Raw genomic sequence first — 17,545 nt, 5'->3', positions numbered from 1 at the left:
TAGTATAGTGCCCGGTGTGGGTTGTACACACAAGTTTCTTCTTCTTTTTTTTTTCTTCTTTCTTCCAGGCAAGCACTGCGGGCCGGGTTTAATAGCGGGAATGGGAGTGCTGTGTGATTAGGACTTTATCCCGAATTATATAGTGGGGGCAATCTTCTTTTTTCTTTTCTTTTTGTTAAATGAAATGAATGAAAAAGGGGAGCAGTTAAACGATTTTTGGAATGGACTGTGGAGTGTGACAGGATGGCCACTTCATTGCACTCGGCGATATACATGTATACGAATGTGTAACCGTGTACAACTACTGGAATTGTTTCAATTCAATTCGGATGTGGGTTTCGTTTACTGCGCCGCGCTCTTCTTTCTTTCTTTCTTTCTTTTCTTTTCTTTCTTTCTTCTGTATGGCTGAGCTCTGCTGGTGTATAATTGCAGCCGCGCACGAAATAATAAAACCCAACCGCGCCGCAACGACCCGTTGTTCATTACCACCGTGCAGTTGGCCACATCGGCCCACACCCTCCACACACAGAGATGGGGCGGCAGTGCGTGAATAAAGGACGTTCATGGGGAAAGAAAAAGAAAAGAAAAAAACGTTTGTTCTCTCTTTCTTCTCGCACCTGACAAACGAGCGCTCCATACGAGTATACAACTACTTATACCCACCTGGAGTCGAAATAATCATAACAATCAAAAGAGAGAGAGAGAAAAAAAAAAGACTTTGACTTTTGTTTCTTTTTTTTTGTTGTCTTTGATTCCAATTTCTTGGCCAAGAGTCGGAAAAGTCATTTTTATTTTTGTAACTTTTGGCTTGCGCACAGACAACGTCTAAACCACTGCTATATGCTGCGTGTGTGTGTGTGTCTGAGCGTTATAAATGACACAGACAGAAGCCGACATCATCAAGCGGGGCTGGAGAAAGAAAAAAAGAAAAAAAGAGTCTATATGTAATAATTTGCGCAATAGCGCCGCGCGGCTGCTGCTGCTGTTCCCGGGCCGCTACACAAGTCCCGGTCTTCCCGAAACTCCGCCGTAATTGGTCGTTTGCGGGGCTTAATGAACGTCGTTAAATGAATTTCTACAACCTCGGCAGCTTATTCTTTTTTTTTTTCTTTTTTCTTTTTTTCCTTTTGGCCTCGGTCTTTGATTCCAGAATTCTATGGCATTCCCTTATTTTTTCTCCCCCTCCTCTGTCGACATTATCTCAATCGTCCTCTCATTTTTCTCTTCGCTTTATTTCCTCTTTAATCTATTTTGGTGTTATAGGCTTCATTAAATAACCGATTGGAGCGTGAATCCTTTCGCTTCGGGACCCAAGTGGGAGAGAGAAGAAGAAGAAGAAAGAAAAACGTCTCTGCTGGATAGATACATAAACATTTGAAGAGGGAGAAGAAATGCCCCGGCGCATGTACATATAGATGTGAAATTCCGGCGCCGCTCGACATGTAGTCCGACCTTCCTATTCCAGGAACCACTTCATGACTCTATCAATCAACAGCCGAATAATAAGGGGGGAAAGAAAAGAAGGCGGTAGTATAGTATAGTATAATAGAGCTCGGTAGGTCGGCCATTTGGAGATTGGCAATTACCATTAGAAGAAAGTGGACTATTGTTCATCATGTAGACTTTTGTAGAGTCTACGTTGATGTGTTGTGAGCTGCGGATCCTCTGTGGAAACGAGAGCTCTCCCAAGACCCTTGTTAAATGTCCCGTGTACGTTTGCTCTTGCTGTGTCTATGTTTTTTCTCGAGAAAAATAGGCGAGCGGCTTGCGCTGATTCGCTGCTTTATCCTCTTTTCCGGGGACCAGGTGGAAAGCGACAGATCATCATGAATGTTCGAGCGTTCTCTCCTCTCTTATTCGTCTATACTCCATCCAGCAGAGAGAGAGAGAGAGAAGCAGGATCAGAGGCCACCTGTGATTCTTTTCCCCCTCTTATTCCCTCATTCTCTCTTTTCGTTCATTCTTCTTCTTTCTTCTTTCTTCTCCTCGTCTTTATCAATACCTCTTTGGGTTTGTTGTTCCCATCTCTTATATATTTCCACCACAGAAGAAACTTACCAAAGTAGAAGTTTCTTAATTTTCCTTTTTTTCTTTTTTTCTTTTTTTGGGGGAAAATCTATTTTATAAGCTGTTGGTTGGTTGGGGCCCCTCCTATTCTCATCCGCCCTTTAGCCCACAAAGCTGATTAACGTCACATCGGGACGCGACGTCGACTGATTTATCACGTCCGCTGCATCGTTAACAGCCCATTCAATCATTATCGATGCTTGTTTACACGCCGCATATCTTCTCTTCTCTCCTTTTTCTTTCTCCCAAGTCTAAATTTCCAACATGGTCTCGTCGTCCTCATTCCCGGGCTATCAGCCGGGGGAAACATATTACAGTATATACGCGTCCACTACTCTCTCTCTCTCTCTCTCTTGTCTTTTTTCTTTCTTTCTTTCCTATTTTTATCAAGAATTTCGATTCTATAAGAGAAAAAAAAGAACAAGAAGAGCGGGGCTATAGAGATGCGATGAGTCCTGACTCCATAAAAAGACGACCAAGACTAATAAGGTATAGCTTAACCAACTAGAAGAAAATAGAAAAAAACAAAACAAAAGAAACGAGGGGAGAACCAAAAAGAAAAAGAAAAAACATTCCCCATCTGTTGAAGAAGAAGATGATTCATAATTACGTTGCTGATTAGAACTTAAAAATTTAGACTGGGGGGGGGGGATGGTGTGCTGTACAATACACGCACCGACCATCACGAGTGTGTGTGTGTGTGTATAGTGGTAGACAATATATATGGGGACTATATATATACATGTACACATAAATATAAATGCTGTTGTAGTACTTCACATATATATACGTAACTATCTAATATATATAAGGAAGCGGGTCCGCAGGACATTCATCACGAGCATCGCAGCGGGAATCTCTTCCAAATGCCGGTCACGCTGAATTTTCCATCACCGGGGAGGACCGGCGGCGGCGGCGGCGGCGCGGCTTCGCCGTTACAAGCAGCGCGCGGTTTTTTTCGTTTCGGCGTTTCTCTCTCCTAGCTCTTTTTTTTTCTGCTATTCAACAATAGCCAAAATGTAGTCTAACTTTGAAATAAAAGAGAAGAATGAAAAGGGCTGGCCAGGAAATAAATAAACAATCACAAACATTGGAAATGACTTTGTGCTTCGCCACACTTCGTTGAATAAAAGACGAGAGCGATGCGGTCGGGAGTTTGTTTCTATTTTGTTTTTCTTTTTTTTTGTAATTTCTTCCAGAGAAGAATGTACGAAAAAAGAAAAAAACGAGTCAAATATTTCTTTGAAAAGTAGCCGAACGACGGCCACGCAACATCTAAACAGCGTGCGTGCTATTAAAACGCATTCGATTTATCTTTGCGGACGCATCGCGAAAGCGCATTACGGAATTACTGGGAAACGTCCGTGATGAGGGCGGATAACAAAATTCAAAAGGATCAAAACCGGCTCGTTTTACGTTTAAAAAAACGAGTCTAATAATAATGAAGACTACGTCCGCTGGATAAGTGTTTTATCGCCGTTGCATAAGAGCGCAGAAAAAGCGATGGATTCCTAGAATCGACTCTCTTAGTTGGGAGAAAGAATCCGGAAAGAAAGACAAGACAAACGCCAATTGACTTTTGACCATAATTGTACGGTATAGTGCGTGTTTAACGACCAACAGTTTTTGGAAGTCTGAAAAAACGCAACTCGAGGTCCAAAAAACCTGCGACCTTACGACTTCACAAGGTTGCCGATCTTGTTTCCGATGGATACGCAACATCTGAGTGAGTTCTCCGTTGTGACATGGGAATTCTTGCGCTGACGAAACCACACATGTCGGTCAACTTCTACTTGTTTTGACAGAGATTCAAGGCGATGACTTGGAAGGGTTGCTCTTATAGTCTTTTTAGAAGTAAAAATGTAATAACCACAAAACTTGAATTTCGATCTTGAGCGAGAATCGCAAAAGGCTATGCTAATAATAATAATAGAAAAAAAAGACAAAAAAAATGAAGTTTCTTCTTCCTGCTTTTTTTTTAAATGAGAATCTACCTGGGCTCATTCTCCAGAAACGTAACAATCATTCCGTTTCACGTGAAGGGCAGCTAGGAAAAAGCCGTCCATTGTGACATCTTGAATTGATAACGATAAGAAATCTTTCTCCCCCACCATTTTCTTCCTCGGCAACAACTGAGACGAAACAAATATATTCAAAAATGAATGAGAGAGAGAGAAATAAGAAAAGGGAGAAAAGAGGAACTCGAGAGAACGCCACCAACCAGGACCAGGAGGAATTTTCCAACCTGCGCTGAATCTTTTTTTCTTCTCCTCCCTTCTGGTTCGATTCAAAATGGAACAAGAATAATAAAATAAAATAAATGAAATAGTATATATTCAAAGATCTGCCGACAATCAAAGACACTGATCTAGTCAAAAGAAATGAAATAAATATTAACGACAGAGACAAGAGACCGAGATGGACCCCCCTACACACATGGACAACACGAACGGGCCGCAGAAGTTCAAGAGATAGATGATGTTTTTTAGAATACACAGAAAAATGAGAGTCTATATACATTGCAAAGGGGGGTGGTGCTGGTGGAATAAGGCAGCTGCGGAATCAAACAAAAGAAATCTCTTGATCGTTTTCATGAAGAAAAAATAAATAAATTCGAGAGAGAGCGGCGGCGGCGACGTTCAAAACAACCAGCCAACCACACACAATTAAATTCTCGTCCAATGTTTCCTTTTTTTTCTCTCTCTCTCTTATTCCCTTCTCCTTTCGCTACGTGTCTAAGCTATTGCGCCACAGTGGGCGGCATTTTATATATACGAATGACTTTGTGCATTTTTATTTTTCCGCTTTATTTGGTACTAGAATTTTTACAAATGGAGGAAAGAAATATATAACAAAAAGAGAAACGAAGACAACAATCACGAACGAGAGAAGAAGAAGAAAAATACATTTCTTATCCATCCCAGTTGGATTTCGGGGTTCAAAAAAAATATATGTTTCCGCTTCATCGACACAACTGTCAACAAAGACGCGCTCTGTATATTAAAAAGAAGCTCAAACAAAACAAACACCGAAAATATGTGAGAGCGGCTCAGACCAAGAAGCTTCTATACTCTTCCGAAAGGACCGGGCTTCCTTCTCAATGGAGAATCGCGAATCCGGCGGAGCGTGTCTGATGACTTGATAAACCACCAAAGTTTTATCCACCACCACCACCTCTCCCCCCTTTTTTTTTAAACAAATGGTTGTCCTCTTTTCTTTCTAATATTTCCAGTAATATGATTCAGAGTATTATTATTTTTATACAGTCTGTGTGTGTGCACTAATACACACATACATATGTAGATAAAAAACCATTTCCTCTTGTCGGCGGTGCTTTTTTAATATCAATGTCTTTTCCTATTTCATATTTTGTCTTATTATTCTTTCCCTTCTTAAGGTTTTGTCCATCTCCCATGGCTGTCCGAGAGAATGAGAGAGAGAGAGAGAATTAGAGATTCTCCCGGCCTGTTGGACTGATGCAGCACACCGCCTAGGGTTTGAGGAAATATATCTACCTACAATCCTACATGTTTAGTGTAGCGTATATACGCATCCAACCCCATACTATATGTAGAGTAGAAGTGTGTATGGAAAAGAGAGGCCCCATTCCGCCGTCCCACGCTTTATGTGCACTATTACAGCCGTAGATGGTCGACACTGCTGGACAAAACGGTGTGGGAAAAGGGGAAAGAAAAGAAAAGAAAAAAAAGGGGAGAAACAAGGAACGAAAAGGCGAGAGGAATTTGTATAAAATCGACATTTGAAGCAAAGCACTCGCTGGTTTTCCGAGAATAAATATTTTCGATATCGAAGCAGAGAAAGGACAAAAATGTGGCCCCCAAACTAAATAGCTCCCACGTAGCGTATATATCGACTCTCCCACAGTTCCCTACCTCCTCAATCCCACGTTCCATCGTGCCAAACTCGTTCAACTGGTTCCCCTTTTTTCCCTCCTTATTACACCGGTAAATCATTTTAATACGGAATGGGATGAGCACGGAATCAAAATAAAGAAAAAAAAGAAACGAGTCTTGATTCATCAATAGATATACTTCAGGAAACAAATCAACTGAAAACACGTCATCTGAATTGCAATAATAGAGCGAGTACAGATCTTTTTTCTTTTCTTTGAACGAGAAGAGCATATTTTGGACGGGCGAGTTTGCGTTGGGAGGGTATTCTTTCATTCTTATGCGGATTGGATTGTCTTTCTTTAAATACAGCTGGCTCAGTCAATTGAGAGACACGACACACAATTAATTAATAACAAATGTTCACCTGTGGCACTTCTGGTTACAGAAAGTATGAAACATGGCGCTTATAAAAAAAGGCCTTCAACAACAGATTCAAACACAGCAAAATCAAAATCGTAAAAAAACAAATACGGAAACATGAGAAACAACAAAAAAAAAGATAATGTACGGAACTGTACAACCAATTCCAAAAAACAAACAAAAATGCCTGTCTCCTGATCACACAAAAAAAGGCACGAATTCATTCATTTTCGAACAGACGGAATTCGAAACAAAAAAGAACCTCTCCGAAAATACTTTCTTTTCACGACATTGCGCGTCAACAGATAAGAGAGGAAAAAACAACTGGTAAATATCTTTCAGGAGTTGTGTAAGGTGGGTTGAGTTGGGGGGGGGGGGTGAAAGGAGTGAAACAAGTTGACGAGGGAGTGGAGAGGAAGAGAGTGGGCGACAATCAACGGAAAAGGAACCAAGTCCTGGAGACGACCCGTAAATGGAAAAGTGAGCATTTCACGGCGGAGTTTTATGGTTTTCTTCTCTGTTGGGGTAATTGCGTCTGGTATTACAGAAATGAAAAGGTCTTCCTGTCGGTTGTTTCTTTTTTAAAGCTTCGTTTCGTGCTGATTGGGCAAACCCCAGCCTCGGAAGGGCGATTGCATTCGATTGCGGTTGCCGTAAGCGTTGTACGGAAGCGCGTGTGGATGAGGCGGTAGAGACGGCGGCATGACCGAGCCCGTCGTGTTGTCCACGTCGTTGTCGTCTGCTGAATCGACGTCACCTACAAGCAGATAAGAGGATTAGAATCGTGAGGCAAACGACCGACGCAGTAATAAAAATTAAGCAAATTACCGTCGCTCGAATTTGTTGAATGAATAAAGTGCTCTGTGCGAATAGCTTTGCGCGATTTTGGCTTCTTGTACTTGAACTCACGCGGCAGCGTGTAGGACCGTGGGAGTGAGATTTGACTGTCAATGTCGGATGGATTGCGGTACGACTTGTAAATCACACCGCCACCACTTTTGGAACTCACGGATGTCACCGTGTACGTTCGATCCCATTGAGCTGTGCCGGATTCCACCGAGCCCTGAGGATGGTAGGACGGCCCGTTCCTCCAGCGGGGATCGCAATAGTCGTAGTACGTCACTCGCGAGTGTTCCAAATGGTGTGGCGACAGCAGAATTTCGGGAGTTTTTGATCGGTACTTCCGATGTCCTGATTCACCTGCGTTAATCAACACAAGATCGTAAATTTGCCACTGCACTTAAAGAAATAAAAAAAGTCATCAAATACCTTGTGAGCCGTAGGCGAAAATAGGTGGATCGGGTATCGAAGGGCCACTCGGCCATGGCTGTTTCTTTGAGCGAGGAATGGGCTGTTTGAGCGTGCCAGACTCACTGACATCGCTCTGCGGTGGCCTCTTGAGCTTGCCCTGTTTGATTTCCTCCTCGATGACCCGCAACTCAGCCAACTGCTGGCGCTTCTTTTCCTGCAATTTGAGCTGGATATCGATGCGTGAGCAAATGCTTCCTTCGTTCTCGCTGGAACCTGAGCGCGGATGCAGAGGTCGCTTCCAGAAAGGCTGCGACATCTTGCCACCGCCATTGACCGCCATGTTCATGGAAGGCAAGACGGGCACCGGCGGTGGAACGAAAGTCGTCGGTTTCTTCTTCTTCCGCATCATTGCCGGATTAAATCGGCAGTTAAACACGCCCGGTACGTACGGCGGATTCTCGGTGCAAAATACCGTGTGACCATTTTGCTTCACGAACGTACCCGAGTTCTGGATGAAAAACCAAAAATATAATAATTACAGATTCGATTGGTAACAGAAAAAGAAACGGGTGAGCAACTAACCGGATTACTGCTGCCGTTCTTCGATGGGCCATTCGGATTTGAAGTACCGTCATCAACGTAAGTACCGGAAGGCGTAACGTAAGAATAGGGCTCGGGCGGATTGTTGTTGGTCGGGTACGACGATGCGGATGAGTAACTTAACCGCTTCACGTGGAAATATCGATAATAAATGCCTAAGAAAAGGACGCCAACGACGAATGAGAGGAACATGGTGACGGTGGCCAGCTCGTGATACCAGGGCTCCTCACGATGAACGCCAATGAGCCACACAGCCACCAGAAGGGTGTTCTCCAAAAACATGGTGACGTAAAAGGCGGCCATTTTCATACGAGGATTGACGTGCTGCAAATTAACGTAGCAAAAGATGTAGACGACTGCAATCAAGGCGCAATACGCGTCTTTCTTGATCTTGGACATCTTGTCGCCGTGGAAGACGTTGCGTGGCGATATCAGCCAGAAGAACATGCTCAGCCAATGTAAACCTATGACCAGGAAAACCCAGTAACCGTAGACAGTGGCGTAGACCGTCAAGGCAATCGCTCGAGATGTTACGGTTCCTAACCGCCATAGGAACTGGAAGATGACGCCAAGCCAGGTCAGCACGAGTTTGTGGACGTTCTGTCGTCGAACGTTCTTGTTGAAGGACGCCAATGCCCAGCACACACTGACCAACGACAGCACTGTGGACACTATGTTCAAGTCTTCGACGTCGTCTCGCTGTGGCTTGAGCCATATTAAATACAACTGCACCAACAACATTGGTGCGGCCTCGATGAAAGCGTGAACCAGCCGGAGCATGCATAGGTCTCGCACTTCATGTTTCACAATTCGCAAGTCCACCGGGATGAATAGTTTAGAGTAGCGCCACAAGACACCTATTCCAGCTAAATGCATAGCTATTAGCGATCCTCTGTTGACATCTTTCTCGTCATTATCGTCGTCGTTTGCTGGTTGGCAGGAGGAATGTCGTTCCAGAAACCATTTGGCCGAAAGCAATTGACTGACGATCAACGACGAGGTGATGAAGAACACAGCTAGGGATAGCCAAACATATTGCTGCTGTTGGTATAAAGTGTAAGCAGTGATGACATCGAAAACGACGTCGCAAAAATACGACGCCATCGAAATGATGTTGAACAACACATCACACAAAGGTAGAAATTCTTGAGTCATGATGGCCAAATGAGTTCTCCAATGAAGGGTATTCTGAAAAAAATAAAATAAATATTATTGGTAACTAACTATGATTCTTAAACTATGAATGAACTTCACATATCATATTTAATCACCTCTACATGAAATCTTTACTGCAAACTTCAAAAGTCTTAATAAAAATAAACCAAAATTGCTTAAACCATAAACTAAGAAAACTGTTAACAAGTACTGGACAAGCCAAACAATGGAATAGCACTGCACTACAGCTGTCAGTTGGATGCTTTTACATTGTGTTAATACTCAAAATACAACATTTTTCAGCTGTGACTACTTGTATCAATTTCCTTTGAATCACTTGTTTCAAATTGTATTAGAGATAACTTTGGCTATTTGATCCTTACTTTTCACAGCTCAGGGTAAGAATTTTGATGCACGCACAGGTCACAAACCACGTAGATGACATGAGCAATCGTAGGATCTCTAGGATTCCAGATAATTAGAACTGAATCAAACACAATGAAATTTCACACCATAAATACCTTTTGAGCAATCAATTTAGCTTCAAAGCACTTTATAATTCATTTATATACAAATCACGCTGGGCGTTTTGACGTCTGAGACCTTGGACTCCATGTTGTTTAGGCCCACCTGGCGGCAAATATGTCAATCGTATTATTTTAATCATTTATTGATTTAAAAAGTTGTTAAAATTTATAAATTCTGTTTTTTAAAATGAAAAATTATAATTAAGTGTTTTATATCCGTTCCTATCAAGTGTTGTAGTAAAATTAAAGTAACCGATGTTACCTGGCAACAATTTAGGTACGACTCCTCCTCCTCCAAACATTTTGCCGCGAAGCCTTTCTCTGTTTTCTGTAAGTCTCAAGCGGTCAAGCCCAACTGCCCAAGACCCGTTATCGTTCCGATAGTTCAGATTCGTGTATCAAATATCATTGTCGTGTTATTGTCTTTCTTCAATTTGAATAAGATTTTACCCTTGATGAAAAATGGCAAGTCCAGCAAAAAGTCATGCTAGTAGCCGTACTTCAAGATCTCGACGTCGTTCTGCAGGAGGTAATAAAATTACCTAAATAATTTATGATTATTGAAACCTCGATTTCAAACATTTCACATTGAATCTAGCGATGTCGGATATTTCTGATGTTGCTCCTTTGCCTTCCACTCCATCTCATCATGGTGATAATGATATGGATATTGGAATGAGTCCTGGAGGAGGTATGTGAATATACTTGTATTTTAAAATAGCAACAGGGTCATCTTCAGTTCTGTATTATTTCCAGCTATTAGTGAATTGGATTTAAACTCTCCTCTCAATTATGGAACTCCAAGTTCAATTTCATCTTTGAGAACTCCTCGCTCTGGGGCAAGAGGGACCCCTCTACATCAACGTCCTGATGTTCGTTCTGATAGGAAAGTCCGCCAAGTCAATTTGGGAGCTAATGAAGTATTACTTTTTTAACTAGTTCTTATTGTTTCAATGTGCTAATCCAAATTTTAGCAGGGAAATTTGACCCCAATCAAGGAGCAAGCAGAATCAGGAGGGCCACAGTTGGTCATTTGGGGAACTGATGTGGTTGTGTCTCAATGTAAAACTAAATTCTGTCGCTTCATCAACCAATTTTTGCAAAGTGATGAAGAGGATTTAGGGGAAAACATGAATGTCAATGAACCTTACTACCTTCAAGAACTGCAACAGGTAAGAACTGATTCCTAATCCCACAAAATATTTCTTTATTATTATAAAATCTTTCTTTTAGATTGCTGATTTGGAAGATCCATTCTTGAATCTGAATTGTTCACACTTGAAGGCCTTTGACGCTGACCTTTATCGTCAATTGATCTGCTATCCACAAGAGGTTATCCCGACGTTAGATATGACTGTAAATGAAATGTTTTTTGAGAAATACCCAGATGTCATCCTGCCTCATCAAATTCAAGTCAGGCCCTTTTGTGCCGACAAAACCAAGAACATGCGTGCTCTAAATCCTGAAGGTATTTCTGTTCTACCGGTTCAAGAAAGAAAAAAAACCTATAATATTTTTACCCTTTTAGATATTGATCAGTTAATCACTATTAGTGGTATGGTTATTCGCACGAGCAATATCATTCCTGAAATGCGTGAAGCATTCTTTCGCTGCAATGTATGTAGCAACACGGCTTCTGTTGAAGTTGATCGTGGACGAATTTTGGAACCAACTCTTTGTGCCATGTGCAACACAGGGCATTCCTTTTCCATCATTCACAATAGATCACAATTTTCCGATCGTCAGATGGTTAAACTTCAAGAGTCACCAGGTAGAGATAGATTTGCTGATCACTATTTTGCAATATTTTCAATTTTTTAAAAATATTTAACGGAAATTTTATTGATTAAATAGATGACATGCCAGCAGGTCAGACACCTCACACCGTGTTTGTCTTTGCTCACAATGACTTAGTGGACAAGGTTCAGCCGGGCGATCGCGTTACCGTGACCGGAATTTATCGTGCTGTTTCGTTGCGCGTAAACCCAATTCAAAGCAATGTCAAATCTGTTTATCGTACTCATATTGACGTTGTACATTATCGCAAAATCGATGTCCATCGCCTTCGAAATCAAACCGAACGAGGGTATTTATTTATATATTTTGTGTAACATGTATCTTTTATCGATAATTATTGTTTAATTCATTTTAGGAAAGAAACGCGTTTTTCTGCTGAACGCGAAGCATTACTTCACGAACTTTCCAAGAAACCAGATATTTATGAACGTTTGGCTCGAGCCATCGCTCCATCCATTTACGAGAATGAAGATATCAAAAAAGGAATTCTCCTTCAACTCTTCGGTGGCACCAAAAAAGATTTCACGGAAGTTGGTCGTGGAGGTTTTCGCTCGGAAATAAACATCCTTCTTTGTGGTGATCCTGGTACTAGCAAGTCTCAGTTGCTGCAGTACATCTTTAATTTGGTCCCACGATCACAATATACCTCTGGCAAAGGAAGTTCGGCTGTTGGTCTCACTGCGTATGTGACAAAAGACCCTGAAACCAAGCAGCTTGTCCTTCAAACTGGTGCTCTCGTTCTGGCAGATAATGGTATCTGTTGCATTGACGAATTCGATAAAATGTCCGACGCCACTCGCAGCATTCTTCATGAAGTATAAAGTTCATTCTAGTTATTAGTGGATTCAGCGTTAATTTATATATATTTGTATAGGTAATGGAACAACAAACGTTGAGCATTGCTAAAGCTGGTATCATCTGTCAGCTAAATGCTCGTACATCGATCTTGGCCGGAGCAAATCCAATCGAATCTCAGTGGAACAAAGACAAAACCATCATCGAGAACATTGAACTGCCTCATACATTATTGTCAAGGTAGTACCATTCATCTGGATATACCATTTCATTGTCATCATAAAATTTTATTGGTTAAAACAAGGTTCGACTTGATTTTTTTGATGTTGGATCCTCAAGACGAACTTTATGACAAACGCCTTGCTCGTCATTTAGTTTCTTTGTATTACAGTGTAGCTGAAGAAAATGAAACGGATTTCATGGTATGTTGCCATTTCTTCGATATTTACGATCAAATCTATTATTAAATTTACGCAACCTTTAGGAACTCGATGTCTTACGCGATTATATGGCTTATGGTAAAGAGCATGTTAATCCGATGTTGAATGACGCAGCCACCGTTCGTCTGGTAGAGGCCTATGTTGAAATGCGACGAATTGGAAGCGGTCGTGGTCAGGTGTCTGCATACCCTCGACAACTGGAGTCACTTATTCGTCTTTCGGAAGCTCACGCTAAAGTTCGTTATTCAGAAGTCGTCGAAGTTTATGATGTCGAAGAGGCTTATCGGTAACAATTTATATATGGTATTTCATATGGAAGAATACTTAACTTAGTTTTCCCCCTATAAAGCTTACATCGTGAGGCGCTGAAGCAATCTGCCACCGACCCCATGTCAGGCAAAATTGATGTCAACATTCTTACAACTGGGTTAAGCTCAATGGCTCGGAAGAAACGCGGAGAAGTGGCTGCTGCACTCCGTAAGATGATAGAATCAAAAGGCAAAACCAGTTCATTAAACTATCAAAAAGCCTTTAATGAATTCAAAGCAGGATCTGCTGTGGTAAGTTAAGCTTGCGTGTATTTCAAGGATAATTATAATTGCTTGTGGCTCTTTTACAGATGATCACCAGAGACATGTTCGAAGATGCGTTGAAAGATTTGCAGGATGATGGAGTTGTAGTCGTTGCTGGCCGTTCTTCCATCAGAATATGTCATTAATAGTTTGACGAGTTATCGTGCTTTAAGTATTTAAACTGGCGATGCACTGAAGGTGCCAGATTGAAGGCAACAATGATTTTACTATTCGTGTCTACACGCTTTTTTCCCCAATAAATGGTCTTGCATTAAAATTACTAGAAATTAGTGTATGTTTGTTTTTATTATTTACACTCCCATTTAAAAGGAGGAAGTTACAAGATCCCAATTATTGTATAAGAAAAAGAGTAAAACAGAATTTGCTGTAACTTGAAAAAAAAATTAAGAAGCCCATGCAGCTAGTTCCTTCATATCGTCATCATCTTCCTCTGCTTTAGCTCCTGGAATTAAGTAAAATTCAAATTCGGAATCCGTGCAAAATTTTGCTGTACAACTTACGAGAGGGACGAGCAGGAACGGAACGACTGGGAACTTTGGCAATGGGCTCCACAGTAGGAACAGATGGTAGAGCTGCTGCAGCTGGTACATTAAGCAGTTCATTATCCAACTCTTCTTGTTCTAATTCCTCCAATTCTCTTTCCAGTTCATCCTAAATACAAAAAATATATATTAAGAAACTCGCCCTCATGTTAAAAAAATAAATCAGGAATTTTGAAAAAGTTACCTCATCAATGTCTTGGCCAAAAGCCACTGGGTTAGAAATTGCTTCAGAGATTTCTCTAGCTACTTCTTGTTGCTCGGCAATATCATCCATCATGTCATGGACTTTGTCAACATCCCTAAAATGTATTAAAATGGCATGGTTAATCTGATCAACACTACCTAATGAAGTACACTTACATATGTTGATGGGCTGCTTTCAACGCTTTAGCAGCATCACCCATTGTTTGAAGGACAGCTGTGTTAGTATTCGCACCTTCCAAAGCTTCTCTCTGCATTTCAATGGTAGAAATGGTGCCATCAATCTGCTGCAGTTGTTTTTCATATCTCTTCTTCCTTTTCAAGGCCTGAATAGCAACTGTAAACACATACAAATTTAATAAGAAAAAGTAAGAAATGTTTTGCAATAGCAAACCTCTTTTGTTTTTAGTGCCATTCTTTTTTGCAATATCCAATTCTTGATCAATTTTTTTTTCAAGAAATTCTTGCTTCTTTATCAACATTTCCTCTGTTTCTCTCAACTTTTGTATGGCTTGGCCAGTAGTGGGCATTCCTTTATCTTTGCCCCCAGCACCAAACATTTTCTGCAGGAAACTCATTTTCACTATAATAAAACGTTAAACTAGTAGACTAAGTGGACAGAAGCTCTTCACTTTGTTGATTGCAAAACTAAAGTAAAGAAATGTAGAAAAGTGATTCACCCGTTCACCAACGAAGTGACAGATTAATAATGAGGCAATCTAAACGTTGCCATTGCAAAACAGCGAAAATGTTATTTTACATTTCACATTTGTTAATGGTTAAATTAACAGGAATACCAAAAGATACAAAAATAAACTAACTTTTTATTTAGCAATTGTAATTTTGATTAATGAAAATTCAAAGAACAAACAACGAAAACATTTTAAATAGCACGTTGGCAACGTTGATCACGAAATTCAAATACTTGAATCATGATTTGAATTGATGATAATAACATCTCATTTGAGACGTTTGGGCATTATATAATTATTAATGGTGTTTTTTTATATAATCAAAGATTAAAATAGGAAAATGTTGTAATTAATTCGGTATGGACAATGACATGCTGATGCTGGCATCCCGTTCCGGTGTGCGGTTGGCACCCTAGCGGTGTTGTACTTATGTACTAAATCAGAGCCATAGAATACTGGTACCGCCACTCATATGGCGAGCCCTTCCATTGCTTTTTTCTCTGGAAGTGAAGCCTGCTTGCCTGCCCTGCTCCTTAGCTATAAGCGCCACGGCGGGTGTGTGGGGAAGTAGGGTATAGGCATGGTTATAGGAATGGAGGGAAAAGTGGAGGAGTCGCAAGGAGCAAGATCGATATCTTAGCTCCGATTTTCACTATCGATTGCTAAAGTTGGCTTCAGTCCCAGAGAAAATTTCCGAGAGGAGGAGTTAACATGGCAGTGGCGCTACCAGTATTCTATAGCTCTGACTAAATGGTGAAAAACGTCTATAGAGTGGTTCGAGGTTGCCATCTTGGATGGGTTTTAGCCCAGTTTGGTGCAACCTCAAACAAAAAAGCATTGACGTTGTCCATAAGCAACTGTAGCTACGAATGGAAAGACAAAGGGAGAGTGAAAAAAAGAAGGACCGACCTCTTTCTTCCCCACTCCATTCTTCCCTTCCTTGACTGTCCTTCTTTTCGTACCCCGTTTCTTCAATCAGCCGTTCATTTTCAAGATCTAAATTTTCCAAAGTTTTTTTCAAGCATTATATATGAACATCGGCAGTGACGTGTGACAGCTCTAAAGCAATGCAAATAAGAAAACATAGATTAAAATCAATACACAGTTATACCCAGTTACACGCATAGAAGAAGTACTAATTAATTACGTACCTTATTTTCCTCTCTAAATCATTTTTTTCTCTGACATGGAATTAGGTGTTTCACAATTCTTGTTCTGCTATTAGCTCCCAATTTTCCCTTAATAAATTGAAAAGCCGTTTCTCAGTGTCGACAAGAAAGGAGAGAAAGGAATCAGGGCTGTGTCTCCGACATGGACTTTGCTTGTTGACAGTGTTTTTGAATGTGAGCATTCTCCTAACGTGGGCTTGAGATGTCCTGCTATCACTCACCCTTTTCATCCTTAAATTTACCTGGAATAAATCAATGTCGTTCAATTTCTGCATTGGTTTGGCCTTGAAGTTTTCTGAAGCTCTCTGTCACAGGAACACTGAATGACCAGAATGTCTGTCAGCGTCCCAAGAATGAAAGCAATTTTTGCTCATTGTAAACTGCAATTTGTTTATCTAATGCATACTCTTCTCCTGTAAGCTACAGCATATTTGTAAATTATATTCGTTGTTTAATTTGTAAAATCCCCTTTTTCACCCTCTTTCTTCACTCTATCTATTGACCTCTACCTTGTCAGCTCCTAACCCAGCTATCGAATTAGCAAAACTATGTAATTACGTCAGTGTGTAGATACAAAGGGAAACATGTATCATCACATCCTTACAAATTCTTGGAAGTTGAATGGTCCGAAACCACCAACCAAAGTTCCATTTACAACAATGGGAAAAGAAATATAGAAAAATTTACATTGAGAATCATTATAAGGATAGATCTCTTCATATTTTAGCTAAATATTAAATTTTGACAATGAAAAAACTATCTAAAAATCGTCAAAATCGATCTGGAGGTAAAAACAGATCAAGGAAAATAAAATGGATACATGATCAGCTCTTACTCTTAAAAGTTCTTCATTTATTTTAGAGACCGAGGAAGCAATGGAATGAAATGATTGAAAACTTTAATTTAATAAGCGTAATTTAATTTTTGATGTTAAACAAATGTAGCGTCTTATTTCTTTTCCTTTTGATTTTCTTTTTACACTATTCGTCTCTCCGCTGAAATGTTCTTCACTAAGATTTTTGCTTCGAGCTTTGGAGCTGAAAAATAAATTTTATTTGCGTAATCCACGAAATTTTTCTGTTGATATAATCCCAAGGTTGGTGCACTATGGCACAGTTAAAGGAATAGAAATGAGTATTGATTCGGCCTTGAAGTTTCTCTGAGGATCTCTGGCACATGATTGATGACCTTCGCAGATAGATTCCATGACCGAAATACTAGATTTTTGAACATTGGTCCAAAGAGGTTGGATTATCCAGCATGAAAAACACATCAGTTGGCTTAGCCATAGTTGTTGAACAAGGTTGGACATTACATAAGCGTACAGTAGCCAGTTTTACACAATTTACGTAATGCACCCTAACCCAACAGTTGACGAAAGAAAAGACAACAACCTTTACAGGATTAAAAACTTTCATTTTAAACTTTCAAGTATAATGCTA

The 17,545-nt window shown here is 40.5% G+C and overlaps 3 protein-coding genes across 4 annotated transcripts; 1 reads left to right on the top strand and 2 right to left on the bottom strand.

The window, feature by feature from the left end:
- Window positions 1-6,096: 6,096 nt before the first annotated feature.
- On the bottom strand, window positions 6,097-9,997 carry LOC124192073. Its single transcript, XM_046585218.1, has 6 exons — window positions 9,869-9,997; window positions 9,731-9,809; window positions 8,175-9,380; window positions 7,611-8,100; window positions 7,170-7,541; window positions 6,097-7,098 (listed from the first exon to the last, which is right to left on the bottom strand). The coding sequence occupies exons 3-6, from the start codon at window positions 9,345-9,347 to the stop codon at window positions 6,923-6,925; spliced, it is 2,211 nt and encodes a 736-aa protein (XP_046441174.1). The 5' UTR covers window positions 9,348-9,380; window positions 9,731-9,809; window positions 9,869-9,997; the 3' UTR covers window positions 6,097-6,922.
- Window positions 9,998-10,189: 192 nt separating this feature from the next.
- Window positions 10,190-13,758, top strand: LOC124191976 (DNA replication licensing factor MCM4-like). 2 transcript variants are annotated; one of them, XM_046585056.1, is made up of 13 exons: window positions 10,190-10,403; window positions 10,473-10,565; window positions 10,631-10,794; window positions 10,852-11,046; window positions 11,108-11,342; window positions 11,403-11,645; window positions 11,729-11,960; window positions 12,027-12,486; window positions 12,546-12,706; window positions 12,771-12,888; window positions 12,951-13,192; window positions 13,256-13,466; window positions 13,526-13,758. In XM_046585056.1, exons 1-13 carry the CDS (start codon window positions 10,337-10,339, stop codon window positions 13,622-13,624), a joined length of 2,520 nt encoding a protein of 839 aa, XP_046441012.1. In that variant the 5' UTR covers window positions 10,190-10,336; the 3' UTR covers window positions 13,625-13,758. The 2 variants fall into 2 exon arrangements, with proteins under 2 accessions (XP_046441012.1, XP_046441011.1); XM_046585055.1 differs by having other exon boundaries at window positions 10,849-11,046.
- Window positions 13,468-14,958, bottom strand: LOC124191977 (charged multivesicular body protein 4b-like). Its single transcript, XM_046585057.1, has 5 exons — window positions 14,637-14,958; window positions 14,402-14,579; window positions 14,226-14,340; window positions 14,000-14,150; window positions 13,468-13,941 (listed from the first exon to the last, which is right to left on the bottom strand). The coding sequence occupies exons 1-5, from the start codon at window positions 14,818-14,820 to the stop codon at window positions 13,883-13,885; spliced, it is 687 nt and encodes a 228-aa protein (XP_046441013.1). The 5' UTR covers window positions 14,821-14,958; the 3' UTR covers window positions 13,468-13,882.
- Window positions 14,959-17,545: the final 2,587 nt, after the last annotated feature.

This window comes from Daphnia pulex, chromosome 4, assembly GCF_021134715.1.
Source record: "Daphnia pulex isolate KAP4 chromosome 4, ASM2113471v1".
Classification (NCBI taxonomy): domain Eukaryota; kingdom Metazoa; phylum Arthropoda; class Branchiopoda; order Diplostraca; family Daphniidae; genus Daphnia; species Daphnia pulex.
Note: the sequence above shows the minus strand (reverse complement) of the source record. Positions and strands in the feature narration are given on the sequence as shown.